Consider the following 17,074-nt stretch of genomic DNA (forward strand, 5'->3'; position numbering starts at 1 on the left):
TGCCCTGCTATGGGTCTGGAATCACAGCCAGCTAAGGATGGCAGATTTCGTTCCCTGAAGGGGATTAGTGAATCTGATGGGTCTTCCCTGACAATTAGCAATGGATTGGATTTATAGTAGGTATTAAGATTATTAATTCCAGATATTTATTGAATTCAGAAAATTCCACTGTCTGTTGTGGCTTCAAACCCTGGTCACCGGAACGTTATCAGGGTCTCTGAATTAACAATCCAGCGATAATGCCATCTCCTGGGGCATTGCCCACCTGAGTTACAGGTAGGGAGTTATATTAAGTGGGGCATCACTCGCTAGAGTTAGAGATGCAACACATTTTCAGCTCTGATCTCCAGCATCTGCAGTTCTCACGTTCTCCTCAGACACTAAGTAAACTGGCAACTATACAAATTCTCCTGCCCCAAAGCAGCCTGTTCAGGCTGTATGTTAAAAAGGCGACCTGAAAAGGCTGTATTGATGCTTGTCTCCTCTTTCGTCTAACCTCTGAGTCTTCAAATGATCCCAGTTCTGCCAATTGGCTTCACTAGTTCCAGTCTCTCCTCCCCTTTGCGTATATTTTTTTCCCCTGTTGGTCGGCGTCGAAGTGATTTCCGGATCCCGGATCAATTGAATAATCCCCGAGGTAAAATGAAAGAAAATATTTTATTCCTTAAAACGCGCAAGGAAAGGGGCGGGGGAGGTGAGGAGCCAGATTGAAGCGTTAACTGGAATCTGTGAAGTCCCCCCAGCAGAGAGAATTGCTGGGATATTTGCAGTCGGGACCGTGATGTTGCCCTTTCTGAGAGGAGCAGTAGCTGAAATTAAAGTGAGGAGGTGCCCCAGATACTGGGAAAGCCCCCCCGGGGCAGGCGAAACGCCACTAGAAACATTACAGGGTCAGGGGGAAAATAAGGAGACTGGTACCAGGGACTAGAACCGGCGGGCCGAATGACCTCCTTCTGTACCGTAACAGTTCTATGGGACAGGAACTGAACTGTTTGTATTGCATTGACAGCGAGAGAGGTTGAGCAAATGGATCTTTTTATGTTAAAGTCTGTATGATTGGGTGTGTGTCTGTGACTGAGTTTCTAACTGAGCTGTAAACGTTGTGTTGGCTGTTTTGTGAGCCTCCGTTATTGAGTAAGCGTTTTTCTGTGACTGTGAATGGGCTTGTGAACGCGAGTGTTAGTATTTCGAGTGTTTGTGTGTTTGTGTAAATGTTTGTGTGTGACCTGTGTGTTTGTGTGCTAGTGTGTAAATGCCAGTGCTTGTGTGTCCACGTGTCCCTATGCCAGTGTGTGTTTGGGTGTACCCATGTCTGTATCTGTGTGTTTGTGTAAATGCTTGTCTGTTTGTGTGCCAATGTGTAAGTGTCAGCATTTGTGTGTTCATGTATCTGTAAGCCAGTTGTTTGTGTCCTAGTGTGTGTGTTTACTCATGTTTGCATGTCTGTGTGTACCTGTGTGTTTACTCATGTGTTTGCATGTCTGTGTACCTGTGTGTGTTTGTTTACCCATGTGTTTGCATCTATGTGTGTTTACCTGTGTGTGTTTACCCATGTATTTTCATGTCTGTGTATACCTGTGTGTGTTTGTTACCCATGTGTTTGCATGTATGTGTGTTTACCTGTGTGTTTACCTATGTGTTTGCATGCCTGTGTGTACCTGTGTGTTTACCCATGTGTTTGCATGTATGTGTGTTTACCTGTATGTGTTTACCTATGTGTTTGCATGCCTGTGTGTACCTGTGTGTTTACCCATGTGTTTGCATGTCTGTGTGTTTACCTGTGTGTGTGTTTATCCATGTGTTTGCATGTCTGTGTATACCTGTGTGTTTGCGTTTACCCATATGTTTGTGTGTATTGGTGAGTGTGCAGGTGAGTGATGTTTTGTTTGCCAGTGAGTGAATTTGTCTGTAAAATGTGAGATCAGGAAGATCACAAATTTTCTTTGACAGTTTTTTCTAAGTTGTGCTAGAAATACACATCAAGTGAGTTTAATTTGCAATTTCAGTACATGTATTTTAAAATCGCTGATTGTGAGGAGCTGTTTTAATTACACAAAAACAGGTAATAGTTTCCATCTCTTTATTTGGGGCTAAACTAGCTGACTTGGCACTTTCCAGTCCACTGCTGACTCTCCCTTTTGATCTTTTAGTCTTGAATGAATCCAGCTGCCCTATAAAAGGTTCCTATATAAAAACATAGGTTCTCCGCATTCTGTCGTCAAGGTCGCCATGATTGAAAAGAAACAAAGCTCTCATGGGATAAAAAATTGAGGGTTGAGTTACAGAATAACTTTTCTGCTATAAGAAACCTTAATCTGACAGTTGCTAATGTTCCAGTTTTGTTCGTCTCATTCTGTTCCTCCTCTTGTCCCTGTGAGGGTTTGCTTCCTCTCTCTTGGACTCTGTTCCTAGGTCAGCAAGTGGAAATCCTTGATTTCTTCATAGGCAATTCATTAACCAGACTCTTCCTTTAGTAGGATATTTGAAAAGAATAATTATGTAGATGTAATATTAATTAAAAAGACAGCTGTGACATTATGAATCACATCCTTAAGAGAATAATAACTGCAGATCTGCAAATGTACTTATGCACTGTTTAAATGCACTTCACATTCAAGCAGCATTTTTAGCTTTGGAGGGTAGTGGTGGCCAGGGGCTGGGTGGTCAGTTTAACTGCAGTTGGCTGGGTGGGTGGTTTGTAATGCAGAGTGACACCAACCACATGGGTTCAATTCCTACACTGACTGAGGTTAATACTCCTTCTTGACCTGTCCCCTCACCTGAGGTATGGTGAACCTCGGGTTAAACCACCACCAGTCGTCTCTCTCTGTAATGAGAGAGAGCAACCATACAATCTGGTAAGACCATGGCGTGTTTGCCTTTATCTGGTTGGTTTGCTCTTGAAGATGTGCCCGAATCTTTGGAATCGATGAAAAGGGATGAATCCGTTCATGGTCCCAAATAGTGTCCGTCTAAGTAACGGACTGGCCTTACAGCTTGTTGGGAGTTAGCATAACTCTGCCATTTGATGTACAGAAGCTGGAATACATAAACCAATACAAGATGATCCTATTGTCCCTACCCCAAGAATCACATTTTTGTATATACTTGGTGTATTTGTCAATCTCCCTTTTAGATGCAATATACTGGGCCCACGCTATTGCTGAGTCTCACTTTGTGATCCCACAAACAGATGTTTTGTTGACCAGTTTCTCATAGCTGGGCGCAAAGGATTGAGCAGGAGATTCAGACTCTGTCATAAAGATGCCAGAGAGTTTAAGATGCACTCATAAAGAGCAGATCTCTTGCAACAAACAAGAAAGGTGGTGACCACCCCTCCCAAAGTTCACTCAGTAAACTGGTTTTTGAGGTCAGTTGTCAAGGATTCATAAAGCAACACCTATGGAATATACAAAGAGAGAGGGACTTACATTTGTATAGTGCCTGTCATGATCCTGATGCGGAGCTGCTGGTGTTGGACTGGGCTGGACAAAGTCAGAAGTCTCATGACACCAGGTTATGGTTTGAAAGCTTTTAGATTTTAGATAAACCTGTTGGACGAGAACCTGGTGTTATGAGACTTTTGACTTTTTCATGACCTTGAACTTGTGGCGCTGCAGCCATTTCCGTTTGACAATTTTTACTTGACCTTCCCTCCATCATAAGGTCATGGGTGGGGATTGTGCAGTAATTGGCAACCATGTTCAGCACCATTTGTAACTTCAGACACTGAAACAGTCCATGTTCAAATGCAACAAAATCTGAACAACATCCAGGCTTGTGCTGTCAAGTGCCAGGCTTGTGCCACACAAATGTCAAGTAATAGCCATCTCCAATAAAAAAAAATCTAACCACTGCCTCTTGACTTTCAGTGGTGTTACTATCACTGAATCCTCCACTATGAACATCCAACGGGTTATTATTGACCAGAAACTCAACTGGACTCACCACGTAAACAGTGGCTACAAGAGCAGGTCAGAGGCTAGGAATATGCTGGTGAATAACACCTTCTGACTCCACAAAACAAAGCATAGGTGATGGAATATGCCCTACTTGCCCCTGGAGGAGTGCAGCTCTGACAACACTCAAAAAGCTAGATATCCATGACAAATCAGCATTTAATTGGCACCACAAGCATCCACCACCACCTTCCACCACCAATGCTTAGTGGCAGCAGTGTGTACTATCTACAAGATGCGCTGCAGAAATTCACCAAAGATGCTTAGACAGCACCTTCCAAACCCATGGCCAATTCCATCTCGAAGGACAAAGGATACCACCACTTGCAAGTTCCCCTCCAAGTCAGTCACCATCCTGACATGAAAATTCAATGCCATTCCTTCATTGTCACAGGGTCAAAATCCTAGAATTTTCTCCCTGAGGACATTGCCTACCCCCAGAAGGGTTCAGAGGGATCTGGGCCAAGTGCTTGCAAATAGGACTAGATTAGGTTGGAATATCTGGTCAGCACAGATGTGTCGGACCAAAGGGTCTGTTTCCGTGCTGTACATCTCTATGACTCTGTGGTTGAATGACAAATTTAGATGAGTACAGTTGGAGGGAATTTTCAAACATTGCTACTGAATCTATTTCTTAATTCAAAATTCATTTTGAATCCCATCCATTGCAGACTGCTGTTCCCTCAAAGCCGGAAGGCCCCCAATTAGCCCTGTTGTCTTCAGAACCTGGTCCCATCCTTCACAAAATTCACAGAATGGTTACAATGGCCTTTTCTGAAATAATGATCAGGGTCACCTTCTCAGTTCACCCATGCAAAGGCAGCAATATTTCGACTCAGCTTCCTACTCTTTGGGTTTCTAGAAGCTGATGTATCAGATTAGGCAGGAAGCTTTCAAATCTCCTCGCTGTCTCATCAGGAGCCCTGAATGATCTCTCAGAGAACACAGTAAAAACAACTTTAATTCTGATTCTGCTCTTGTTAACTGAACAAATCTTGCCAAGGCCTTGATTACCATTCAGTTACTGCCATCTGCTTGAACATAGGGTCTCTTCTAGACTTGCTGGAACCAATTGCCAGATATTGACCTCATTATTAGCCAACGTCTGCTATCTGTTTAAACAGAGTGCCTTTCCTGCGGGATTGCTGTGTCCTTTAGAGCCTTTTTAAATCAAGAATCAGCCTACAATTAGACTCCAGGCCTGGCCTCACAAATAAATAAAGTTTGTTTGGCCTGTTCTTTCCTTTTTAACCACAAACTGTCCCAAAATCCAATAGTCATTTCCAGCTCATAATTCAAAATTGATAAAATTTTAAACAGATAAAGCGTTAGCAAGGGTTCTTAAAAAAAAAACTTTTTTAAAATTTTCTAATCAAGCTGTTCTGTAATGTCATTATGTACCTCTGCAGCAGGTGGGACTTGAAACCAGGCCCCCTAGTCCAAGTTAGGGACTCTATCAACCCATAAACCACCTGTACCCTAAACACAAGATTCTTAGGGGATTTAACAGGGTAGATGCAGAAAGGTTGTTTCTCTTTTTGGGAGAGTTCCGGACCAAGGGGCATAATCTCAGAATAAGGGTTGCACATTAAGATGGACATCAAAGGGAATCTCTTCTCTCTGTAGGTTTGCAATCTGTGGAGTCCTTTACTACACAGAGAGCTGTTGCTTTTGAGTTATTAACTATATCCAATGCCAAGATATGCAGATTTTAATCAGCGAATCAAGGGTTATAGTGAAAAGGCAGCAAAGCAGAATTAAGGATTATTAGATCAACTGTGATCCCATTGAATGATGAAGCAGACTGACAGAGAGGTATAAAAGATTCCTTGGCATTCTTTTGCAGAATCACTTCAGAGTTTTCTATTGTGTCCTTGCCAATAATTAGCTTTCACCATTATCACCAAGATTTATTATTTCAGTGTTATCAACTTGCGAATGTACTGTCGTTAAATTTGCAGATGGCACATAAGTGGAAGAAGGTGGAAAGGCAAGTCACAGAGGGATACACCCAATTTACAGAGAGATATTGGTAGCTTAAGCAAGTGGGAAAAAAATGGCAAATGGAATAATTGTGGAAAAATTTAGATTAGATTCCCTACAGTGTAGAAACCGGCCCTTCGGCCCAACAAGTCCACACAGACCCTCCGAAGAGCAATCCACCCAAACCTGTTCCCCTACATTCACCCCTGACTAATGCAGCTAACACTACGGGCAATTTGGCATGGCCAATTCACCTAACCAGCACATCTTTAGACTGTGGGAGGAAACCGGAGCACCCGGAGGAAACCCACGCAGACACGAGGAGAATGTGCAAACTCCACATAGACAGTTGCCCAAGGCAGGAGTTGAACCCGGGTGCCTGGCGCTGTGAGGCAGCAGTGCTAACCACTGTGCCACCATGCTGGCTAAAATGTGAAGTTGTTCATTTTGGGAGGGAGAGCAAAATAAAAATTGTTGGAAGCTGCAACACAGAGGGACTTATAGGGTCATACAGCACTGAAACAGATCCTTTGGTCCAACCAATCCATGCCGAACATAATCCCAAATTAAGCCAGCCCCATTTAGGGGTACTTGTGTATAAACTCAGAAAGCTAGCACATAGGTGCAGCAGGTAATCAGGAAGGCTAATGGAATATTGGCTCGTCTTCCACGGTGATTGGAGTATTTGAGTACAGAAATCTTACTGCAAGTGTTAAAGGTGCTGGTGAGAGCACATTAGTTTGAGCAGTTTTGGTCCTCTTATCGAAAGAAAGGTATTATTTTATTGGTGGCAGTTCAGAGAAGATTCACCAGGATGATTCCCGGTATGAAGCGATTGTCTTATGAACAAAGGTTAAACAAGTTGGGACTTAACTCCCTGGAGTTCAAACAAATGAGAGGTAATCTCATTGAAACATATAGGATTCCTAAAAGGCTTGACAGTGTAAATGTTGAGAGGTTATTTCTCCTCATGGAAGGACACAGCCTCGGAATAAAGGGGCAAAAATTTAAAATTGCAATGAGGCGGGATTTCTTATGTCAGAGGGTTCTCAGTCACTCATGGTAGGGAGTTAGAGTTTAGAATCCCTCCAGTGTGGAAATAGGCCCTTCGGCCCAACAAGTCCACATCGATGCTCTGAAGAGTAACCCACCCAGACCCATTCCCCTACATTTACCCCTGACTAATGCACCCAACCTATACATCCACGAACACTGCGGACAATTTTGCATGGCCAATCCACCTAACCTGCACATCTTTGGTCTGTGGGAGGAAACCAGAACACTTGGAGGAAACCTACACAGACGCGGGAAGAATGTGCAAACCCCACACAGACAGTCATCCGAGGCTCAAATTGAACCTGGGTCCCTGGTGCTGTGAGGCTGCAGTGCTAACCACTGAGCCACCTTGCCAGCCGATTCTGTGTCTTTTGAACTCCTCATCACAGAGAGCTATGGGGACAGAGACTTTGTATATATTTAACACTGAAGTACATAGATTCTTGACCAGTAATGGAATTGTGGTCTTATTATGGACTTAACTTTTGTAATATTTCTTAATTCTGTTCTATTCTTGCTTTATTGTTATAAACCTTTCCATTGCTGGGTTTCGATCTGACTGAGTTGCTATAAGACCACTGGCAAGAGTAGGCCATTCAGCCCATTGAGTCTGCTCCACCATTCAATGAGATCATGGATGATCTAATAATCCTAAACTCCACTTTCCTGCCTTTTCCCCATAACCCTTGATTCCCTTCATGCATGACTTATACTGCTCCTCAATTTTATAGTCCAATGAGTCACCTGGTATCAAGCAAGATTATACTTTCACTTCTTAAGGCTATCAATGTTGGAATTGACTTTCCACCAAATGTAAATTGCATGTTCAGTTTGTTAATAGAATTTTATATATTGTGATATAAACTGAGATTGATATTATATATGTATATATAATATTTATTTTAAATTTGGATTTAGAATTATTGGTTAGTAACATATGGGTTTTATGCATGTCTGAAGTTAACAGTTAACTGTTTTCTGTAGCTGTGGTGGTTTAAAAACAAAGCAAGTTTTATGGACTACTTCACATTATTGCTATCCAAGTAACCACCTGATGCCCCCTTAAATGCCTCCACTGAACGTACATCCTTCACATTTCCAGGCATTCTATGCCCTAACTATTTACCGTGTGAAAAGGTTTTTCCTCACACTGATCTTGCTTTATTTGCATATCACTTTAAGTCTACGCCCTCTCGTTCTTGTTACTTTTACAAGCGGGAACAGCTTGTCTCTACCTCCCTTGTCCAGCCCACTAATGATTTTGAAAAAAAAACTCCATCTATATTCTCCTTTTAGTCTTCTTGTATATACTTCCACACACAAGGAATAGTAGAGGTTTGGAAATCTCTTCCATAAATGGCAGTGGAGACTAGATCAGTTGTCAGTTTTAAATCTGAGATTGATAAATTTTTGTCAAGCAAAAGTATTCAGGGATATGGGCCAGAGGCAGGTTTATGGAGTGGGACCACAGATTAGCTATGATCGCATTGAATAGCACAACAGAATCAAGGGGCTGAATGGCCTACTCCTGTTCATATGGTTGCTATGTTCTCTACAAGGAGAACAGTTCAATTTCCAAGGGCCTAGACACACCTTCCAGGTGAAGTAGCACTTTACCTGCACTTCACACAAACTAGTCTACTGCATTCGCTGCTCACAATGTGATCTCCTCTACATTGGGGAAACGAAGCGTAGACTGGATGACCCGGTTCACAGAGCACCTACATTCTGTCTGCAAAAAGACCCTGAGCTTCCAGTTGCTTGCCAATTCAACACATCGCCCTGTTCCCTGGCCAACACCTCTGTCTCAGGCTCGCTGCAGTGCTCCAGTGAAGCTCAGCACAAGCTGGAAGAACAACATCTAATTTTCTGCTTGGGGATCCTGCAGCGTTCTCATCCAACATTGAGCTCAAACAACATTAGGGCTTGAGCACTCCCATGCCTTTAGCTCAGTCCTCACACACCAGACCTTGTTATCACATGCTATTACACACAGCCCGTTATGAGCCAGTACCAGTTCCCATTAATAGCAATTCATCCTCCCAGCCAGATCATTATCCATCCTTTGTCTGTCCAACTGTCCTTGTTTCTCTTTGGTCTCTATTTCCACCTATCATTTACTCCTTATCCCAAACCTCCACCCTATCTTCTGTGTATAACCTAACATTGCCCTAGCTACCATCAGTTCTGTGGAAGAGTCACTCAACTTGTAATGATTTCTTTCCACAGATGCTGCCAGACCTGCTGAGCTTTTCCAGCAATTTCTATTTTTGTTTCCCATTTGTTCAATCTATTCTTATAACTCATAACTGAAATTTCTCGTTGTTGGATTCAATACCGTGAATCAACTTTCAAGTCTGGAACCAAAGTTCAGGGCACTTGGTGCTGTTGTATAATTGTTATATCTTCTGCTCATGACATTTGGAACATGAATAGAAGCCTTTGTTCAGATTACTGACTTGTAATGAGTCCCTGCTAGTCATTACTCTTATAATTGTAGCTTTAACTGTCTATGAGCGGCAATTATGTTTGCTGTAATCACCTTATTTCAGTAAGTCCAGCATGCTTGACATTATCTTTCTCTCTTTCAGAAAATTTGAATTAAGCTACTTCAGTCAACAACGGGGACAGACGTTAAAAAGATGAGCCTGTGTCTAAATCATAGGTAAGTTTAAGTTGGGGGGAATAGATTTTGAATGAAAGACTAACCTGGAGGTTACAGCATGAGCAACATTTCCAAATTGTGGAAGGTATTTCATGCTCTTGGCAATACCAATAGCTTTTCACACATCCAACTTCTCTACATAAATAGTGAGGATTGACAGAACCTCTGCATAGACCAATCAGTTTAATTTCAGTGGTGGGAAAATTTCTGGGGATGATTATTTGGGATAGAATTAGTATTACATAGAAAAAATGGTGGGTGGGTTCAGGAGAGTCAGCGCAGATTTCTAAAGGGAAAATCATGTTTAACTAACTTGCAGGAGTTTTTTTGAAGAGGTAACAGAAAGACTCTGTGGGGTTAACACTGTTGGTGTGGCGCGTGTACTTTCAGAAGGTGTTTGATAGGCTGCTACGTGGCAGACCTGTGAAGAAAGTTATAAGTCATTGTACAAAACAGACAGTAGCAGCATGGATCTAAAATGAGAAGAAAGTGAGGATGGCAGCATGTGAGGAGCAGGAGAGTCGACGGTTAATGCATGTGACATTCCTGATGAAGGGCTTATGCCAAAACATCGATCCTCCTGCTTCTCAAATGTTGCCTGACCTGCTGTGGATATAAAATCAACTGAGTAGGAAACATGGACTAATGGTCACTGGATTTTTTTTGGTGGGCTGGAGGAAGGGTTGTGATGGAGTTCCCAGGGATCTTTGCTTTCCTTGTTGTATATTAATGATTTGGATCTTGGTGTGTCAGGGGTAATTTCAAAGTTTGCAGATAACGCAAAGAATTGTAAACTGAGGAGTACAGTTGGAACTCCAGACAACACAGACAAGTTGGTGGAGTGGGCAAGGTCGGTAGCAGATGAAGTTACAGTGCAGAGAAATGTGAGGTGATGCATGATGTTACCAAGAACATTGAAAATCAATATAATTATAAGGGGTATCATTCTAAATGGGTGCAGGGCAGAGGGACCTGGGTGTATATGTGCAAAGATCATTGAAAATAGCAGGGCCAGTAGAGCAATAAATAAAACATACAGTACTCTTTATCAATAAGAGCATAGATTATAAGATCAAGAAGGCCATAATGAACATATATTAGATACTTGCTGAGCCGATAAAATATGGACCTTTAAAAAGCACAGCAGGTCAAGCATGTCTGCTGTGCTTTTTCCAGCTCCACGTTTAATTGACTTTGACTTTTCAACTTCTGCAGTCCTCGCTATTTCTAAGATACTTGCTGGACCTTAGCGGGAATATTCTGTTCGGTTGTGGGCACCACTTTATAGAAAGGATGTGAACTGAAGAGAGTGCAGAAGTGATCGGTTCCAGGCAGGAAGGACTTCACTTATGAGGATAGATCGAAAATGTTCGAATTACGGAAGGAGATGTGATGGAGGTTCTCAAAATCATGTGGGCTGTATAGAATAGATCGGGTGAAACCTTCCCAGTCATAAAAGTAACAAGAACAAGAAAGCACAGATTTAAAGTTATGTGCAAAAGGGACAAAGATGAAGTGAGGAAAAACTTTTTCACCGTCAATAGTTAGGATATAGTGCAGAATGCCTGGAAGTGTAATGGAGGCAGGATCAACTGAGGCATTAAAGAGGACTCAGGATAATTATTTAAATAGACATGGTGTGAGATAGGAAGTTGGTTAAATAATGATGCTCACTTAATGAGTCGGTGCTGGCACAATGGGCCAAATGGCCTCCTCCTGCGACTCTATTATCAGGCTCAGGAGTGGGATGCAAGTATTGACAGCACAGTCCTGAAATACCCTGAAACTCACAGGCTGAGTTGCTGTGATCTTTCCTGTGTGTAGTCCTAATGGTGAAAGCTAACTGTTGGGATCGTGCCATTGGGGAATTTCCCTTGACATGATCTTGGGAATTGCATTCAGCTTTTATCACAAAGTTATGGTATCGTGAAACGTGTCATTGCTAAATTGATGCTTTTTGAGGCAGGCTTTGCTGGTGGTGAAATGTCTGACTGCTCTTTGTGTGCTTGGCTTTATTTCACTTTTTTTTCCTCTTCTTTTGGTGCAGGTTTGTAGTGGCCACTATATTGCTCTACGGCTCTACAATGCTGACTTATGTAACATGTACGGAGACAAGCCTCCAACCTAACATTGTACTAATTATGGCCGATGACCTTGGCATTGGGGACATTGGCTGCTATGGAAATAATACTATGAGGTATTCTTATTACTTTATTCAAATTTGGAAATTGGGTATCTTTGGTTTGGTCACATTATCAGTCAGTGAAGACCCCAACTTATCAAACAAAAAGGATGCTCTCAAAATTTTGTCGAAAGTTGTACAGCATTAGTGTGATGTTGGAAGCTATACAGTTTGATTTTCATTCAGCTTTGCTTGTTGATGTATAAGGGATGTATCTCACATCCTCAATGTGCTCTAGACTGGGGTACTGTTCACAGGGAAAAGGCAGCGCATTCATTCACAAAGTCCAGGGGATTGAGAGTAAATTTGTAGACAGAGCCAAAGCTTCAGGCCTACATCATTAAAATCAGAGAATCCCTACAGGTGGAAATGGGCCATTTGGCCTATTGGGTCTGCACCGACCCTCCGAAGAGCATCCCACCCAGACCAAACCTCTCAACCTATCCCTGTAACCCTGCATTTTCCCTGGCTACTCCACTTAACTTGAGCATCCCTGGACACTATGGGGTGATTTCCATGGCCACTCCACCTAGCCTGTACATCATTGGTCTGTGTGAAGAAACCAGAGCACCTGGAGGAAACCTGTGCAGATACAGAGAGAATGTACAAACTGCACGAGCTAAGCAAGAGGAAGTGGCAACCTTTCTGTTTTCAAGGTGTCATTTTCCTTGGTTTGTTTTATATAAATGTGGAGCTGCGTTCAACAACGTGGCCGATTTCACTGGATCATCAAAGTCAGTTCACTGCTACCCTTTCTTCTGAGCCCTTAATTTTGACTTTCAGCCCTTTTGCTTTGGGGAGGAAGGAGGGTGGCCCCAGAGAGACAATTTAAATAAAATACAAGTAATGGCCTTTAAGCAGAAAACAAATTGATATATTTGACAGGTACCAGGTCAGGAATGAGTGCACGACTATGATAAATTTTCTTTTTGACAGAACTCCCAATATTGATAACCTGGCAAAGGATGGTGTGATGTTGACCCATCACATAGCTGCAGCTCCGTTGTGTACACCGAGTAGGGCAGCCTTTATGACAGGCAGGTACCCTATTCGATCAGGTAAGGGAGCACTTACACCAGTAGACCTACTTATGATGATTTCAGCTGATGGTGATTCTGGGGTTTGGCTAGCTCAGTTGACTGGGTGGCTGGTTCTCAGTGCAAAGAGATGGCAACATTATGGGTTCATTTCCTGCACCGGCTGAGGTTACTGCCTTCAGAGTCTAACCCCTTGCCTAAGGTGAGGTGATCCTCAGGTTAAAGGAGAAAGTGAGGTCTGCAGATGCTGGAGATCAAAGTTGAAACTTTATTGCTGGAACAGCACAGCAGGTCAGGCAGCATCCAGGGAACAGGAGATTCGACGTTTCGGGCACAGGCCTTTCTTCAGGAAACCTCAGGTTAAACTCTAATGAGTGAGTAGCCTGGGACTATGGAAACTTTACCTTGACCAAATTCTGGACAAGTTAGAATCTAGGATGAAACCATTGAAAATATTCAATGAGGCTGCCGATGCACCTTTAGCAAAATAGCATAAGTTTATTACACAACAAGAAAAACAATATATAAATTACAACAAACTTGAAAGTTATTATCATTAAAAGCTAGTAGGATCCTAAACAATAACATAGATAAAAGAGGTATGGTTAGTAAGTTTGCAGATGGCACCAAAATAGGTGGTGTAGTGGACAGTGAAGAAGGTAATCTCAGTGTAAAATTGGACTTTGATTAGATGGGCCAATGGGCCAATAAGTGGCAGATGGAGGTTAATTAAGATAACGTGAGGTGCTTCGTTTTCGTATGGAAAACCAGGGCAGGACTTGTACGGTTAATGGTTGGTACTGGGGCGTGTTGCTGAACAAAGAGACCTGGGGGACAGGTGCATAGATCTTTACAAATGGAGTCAAAGGTAGATATGGTAGTGAAGAAGGCACTTGGTATGCTTGCCATTATTTGTCAGTACATTGAGTATATGAATGGGATTGTCATGTTGCGTCTGTACAGGACATAGGTGAGGCCACTTTTAGAATTCTGTGTACAATTCTGGTTGTCCTTCTATGAGAAAGATGTTGTTAAACCTGAGAGGGTGCAGAAAAGGTTGACAAGGATTTTGCCGGGACAAGAGGGTTTGAGCTATAGGGAGAGGCTGAATAGGCTGGGAATTTTTTTCCTGGGGTGTCAGAGGCGGAGTGATGACCTTATAGAGGTTTATATGATCATGAGGGGCAGGGATAGTGTGAATAACCAAGATATTTTTCCTACGGTGGGGGAGCCCAAAACTAAAGGACGTGGATTTAGGATGACAGGGGAAAGATTTAAAAAGGATCTGAGGAGTAACTTTTTCACACAGAGGGTGGAGTGTGTATGGAATGAATTGCCAAAGGAAATGGTGGAAGCTGGTACAATTACAGCATTTAAAAGGCATCTGGATGGGTATTTAAATAGTAAAGGGTTAGGAGGATATGGGCAAAAACTGGCAAATGGGACGAGGTCAGATTGAGATGTCTGATCGGTGTGGACAAGTTGTTTCTGTGCTCTGTGACTCTATTATTTTACATTCTTAATTTTTATGACAGAGTAAAGAGTTAACTAGGTAAGGGGAAAATAACTATGGTCTCATTAGAGAGAGAGAGACAACTGGTGATGATTTTAACCTGAGGGTCACTATGCCTCAGGCAAGGGGAGAGGTTGTGAAGGTGGAACCTTCATGGTAACATCAGTTGGTGCAGGAATTGAACCCATGCTGTTGCTGTTGGTGTCACTCTATTAGCTGTCCAATCAAATGATATTTCAATAAAAGTTACTGAAGCATTTTTATAAGGAACCCTATCATGATGATGTCAGATTCCAAGGCACTGAGCTCTGATTGGAGAAGATCTTATCAAAGATCTGCTATGCTTATGTATGTAGTTTATAATGAATTCTGTAGTGGTAATCGGTTGCACCAGCTTTGTGTTCAACCCTTATGTGCCTCATGGTCTGAGAGGCTTCTAATGATATTCCTCTTTTAGCCCCTGTGAGACCTGTGATACTTTACCATGTTTCATTTTTAAAATCAAGGAGCGCAAAATATCTCGATCAACTGGCCCATTTATTTTGAAACTAGTAATAAAGATTTTGAAGTAATTTAGTAGCTGTTTCCTGAAATTCTAATAATCTGCTCCAGAGAATTGCAATGAATTTTGAGCCAGTCCTTTTGATCAATTCTGATTTTTATGCTCCTCATGAGACTGCTACCGCACTTCAATTTCTCGTACCAGCATATTTTTCTGTTTTTTTCATCCTTCGTATATTTATCAAGCATTCTCTTAAATTAATCTACACACTTCATTTGGTAGGGAGTTACTTAATCACTATCAAAATAGTGAAGTTTCTCTTGAACTCTTTATCATATTTATTCTTTTTCTAATTTCATTTTTGGGATGTGAGCAACATTGGCTAGGCCAGCATTTAATTCCCATCCCTAATTGGCCAGGGGACAGTTAAGAATCAACCACATTGCTGTAGATCTGGAGTCACATGTAGGCCAGACCAGGGTTAGGATGGCAGTTTCCTTCCTTAAAGAGCATTTGGCTATGGATTCATTGTCATCATTAGACTCTTATTTCCAGACTTCTTGAACTGAATTCAAATTCTGCTATCTGGCGTGGTGGGATTTGAACCTGGGCCTGGAGATCATTAGCTGCGTTCCAGATTAACATGATGTGGAGGTGCCAGTGTTGGACTGTGTGGACAAAGTTAGAAGTCACACGACACCAGGTTGTAGCCCAACAGGTTTATTTGAAATCACAAGCTTTTGGAGCGCCACTCCTTCATCAGGTGAAGTCAAATTGCAAATTTACAATCCAGCAACAACACCACTGAGCCAAAACATCCCCTTAAAGAAGTAACTTGCTTATGTTTATAGACCCTGGCTTTTGGGCTCTCCCAAAAGGGGAAATATCTTCTTTACATCCATCATATTAGATCCCTTCATATTCTCAAGATCTCTACTGTCATACCTCAGCCTTTTTGATTTGAGAGAAAAGACATAAATTCTGTTCAATCTAATTGTGTGCAATTTTATTTTCATTTGTTAATAGAATTTTATCCTGTCAGGCAAATTGTAATTTTGCTGCTGTAAGCCGGTGTGTTAAGACTGACTATCCCATAATGTAGCTCTAAACCCACGAGCCTTAAAAAAAAAAGAGCTGATGTCCCTGGATTCCTATTTTAAAAAGTGTGATTTATGCAGTAGTTGTGTGGTCGAGGAATCAGTGTAGATACCAGGAGAACTCCCACTGTCCTTTGAATAAAATCAATTAACGTTTATCACCCATCTTGCCTTTGGAGTTTAATATTACACTTGTCAATAACATTGACTTTGAGGCCACTGGGGTCCTAGTCTAACCTTTAATCAAGGATGTTTTGGTTAATCTCTTACACAGACCACATGAGGATTCAGGTTTGCAAGTTAACTTTGCGTTTAATGAACCAACTTCAGCAAGAGAGTTGGACTGGTTGAGCAGAATACTGTCTAATACTCTGTCTGACTCAATCTCACACTGTCTGATTTCTGTTCCATACATTCAAAAAAAGGAACAACCTTTATACATCTACAAATACAGACATTGGTTACATTTCATTCTTGTTCAGTCAACAGAGTATTTCATAGAACATAGAACAGTACAGCACAGAACAGGCCCTTCAGCCCACAATGTTGTGCCGACCATTGATCCTCATGTAAGGTAAACCTAATGTACGAACCCTCAAATTCCTGTGACCATATGCATGTCCAGCAGTCTCTTAAATATCCCCAATGACCTCGCTTCCACAACTGCTGCTGGCAACGCGTTCCATGCTCTCACAACTCTCTGCGTAAAGAACGCACCTCTGACATCCCCTCTATACTTTCCACCAAACAGCTTAAAACGATGACCCCTCGTGTTAACAATTTCTTCCCTGGGAAAAAGTCTCTGGCTATCAACTCTATCTATGCCTCTCATTATCTTGTGAATCTCAATTAGGTCCCCTCTCTTCCTTCTTTTTTCCAATGAAAAAAGTCCGAGCTCAGTCAACCTCTCTTCGTAAGATAAGCCCTCCATTCAAGGCAGCATCCTGGTAAACCTCCTCTGACCCCTCTCAAAAGCATCCACATCTTTCCTATAATAGGGCGACCAGAACTGGACACAGTATTCCAAGTGCGGTCTAACCAAAGTTTTATAGGGCTGTAACAAGATCTCACGGCTCATTC

The 17,074-nt window shown here is 42.0% G+C and overlaps 1 protein-coding gene across 5 annotated transcripts in view; it reads left to right on the forward strand.

Annotated features, from left to right (window-relative positions):
- Positions 1 to 441: 441 nt before the first annotated feature.
- LOC122551174 (arylsulfatase H-like) overlaps positions 442 to 17,074 on the forward strand; it is a 38,234-nt gene continuing 21,601 nt past the window's right edge. Inside the window, exons 1-4 of one of the 5 annotated variants that reach the window (XM_043692802.1) lie at positions 442 to 637; positions 9,590 to 9,663; positions 11,711 to 11,860; positions 12,782 to 12,903. In XM_043692802.1, coding sequence (XP_043548737.1) covers positions 9,641 to 9,663; positions 11,711 to 11,860; positions 12,782 to 12,903 — 295 coding nt within the window. In that variant the 5' untranslated portion in view covers positions 442 to 637; positions 9,590 to 9,640. Of the gene's footprint in view, positions 638 to 678; positions 695 to 946; positions 1,018 to 2,045; positions 2,063 to 9,589; positions 9,664 to 11,710; positions 11,861 to 12,781; positions 12,904 to 17,074 lie in introns of those variants that run through there. The other 4 variants (XM_043692805.1, XM_043692804.1, XM_043692806.1 and 1 more) reach the window with 4 other exon arrangements.

This window comes from Chiloscyllium plagiosum, chromosome 6 (genome assembly GCF_004010195.1).
Source record: "Chiloscyllium plagiosum isolate BGI_BamShark_2017 chromosome 6, ASM401019v2, whole genome shotgun sequence".
Classification (NCBI taxonomy): Eukaryota; Metazoa; Chordata; class Chondrichthyes; order Orectolobiformes; family Hemiscylliidae; genus Chiloscyllium; species Chiloscyllium plagiosum.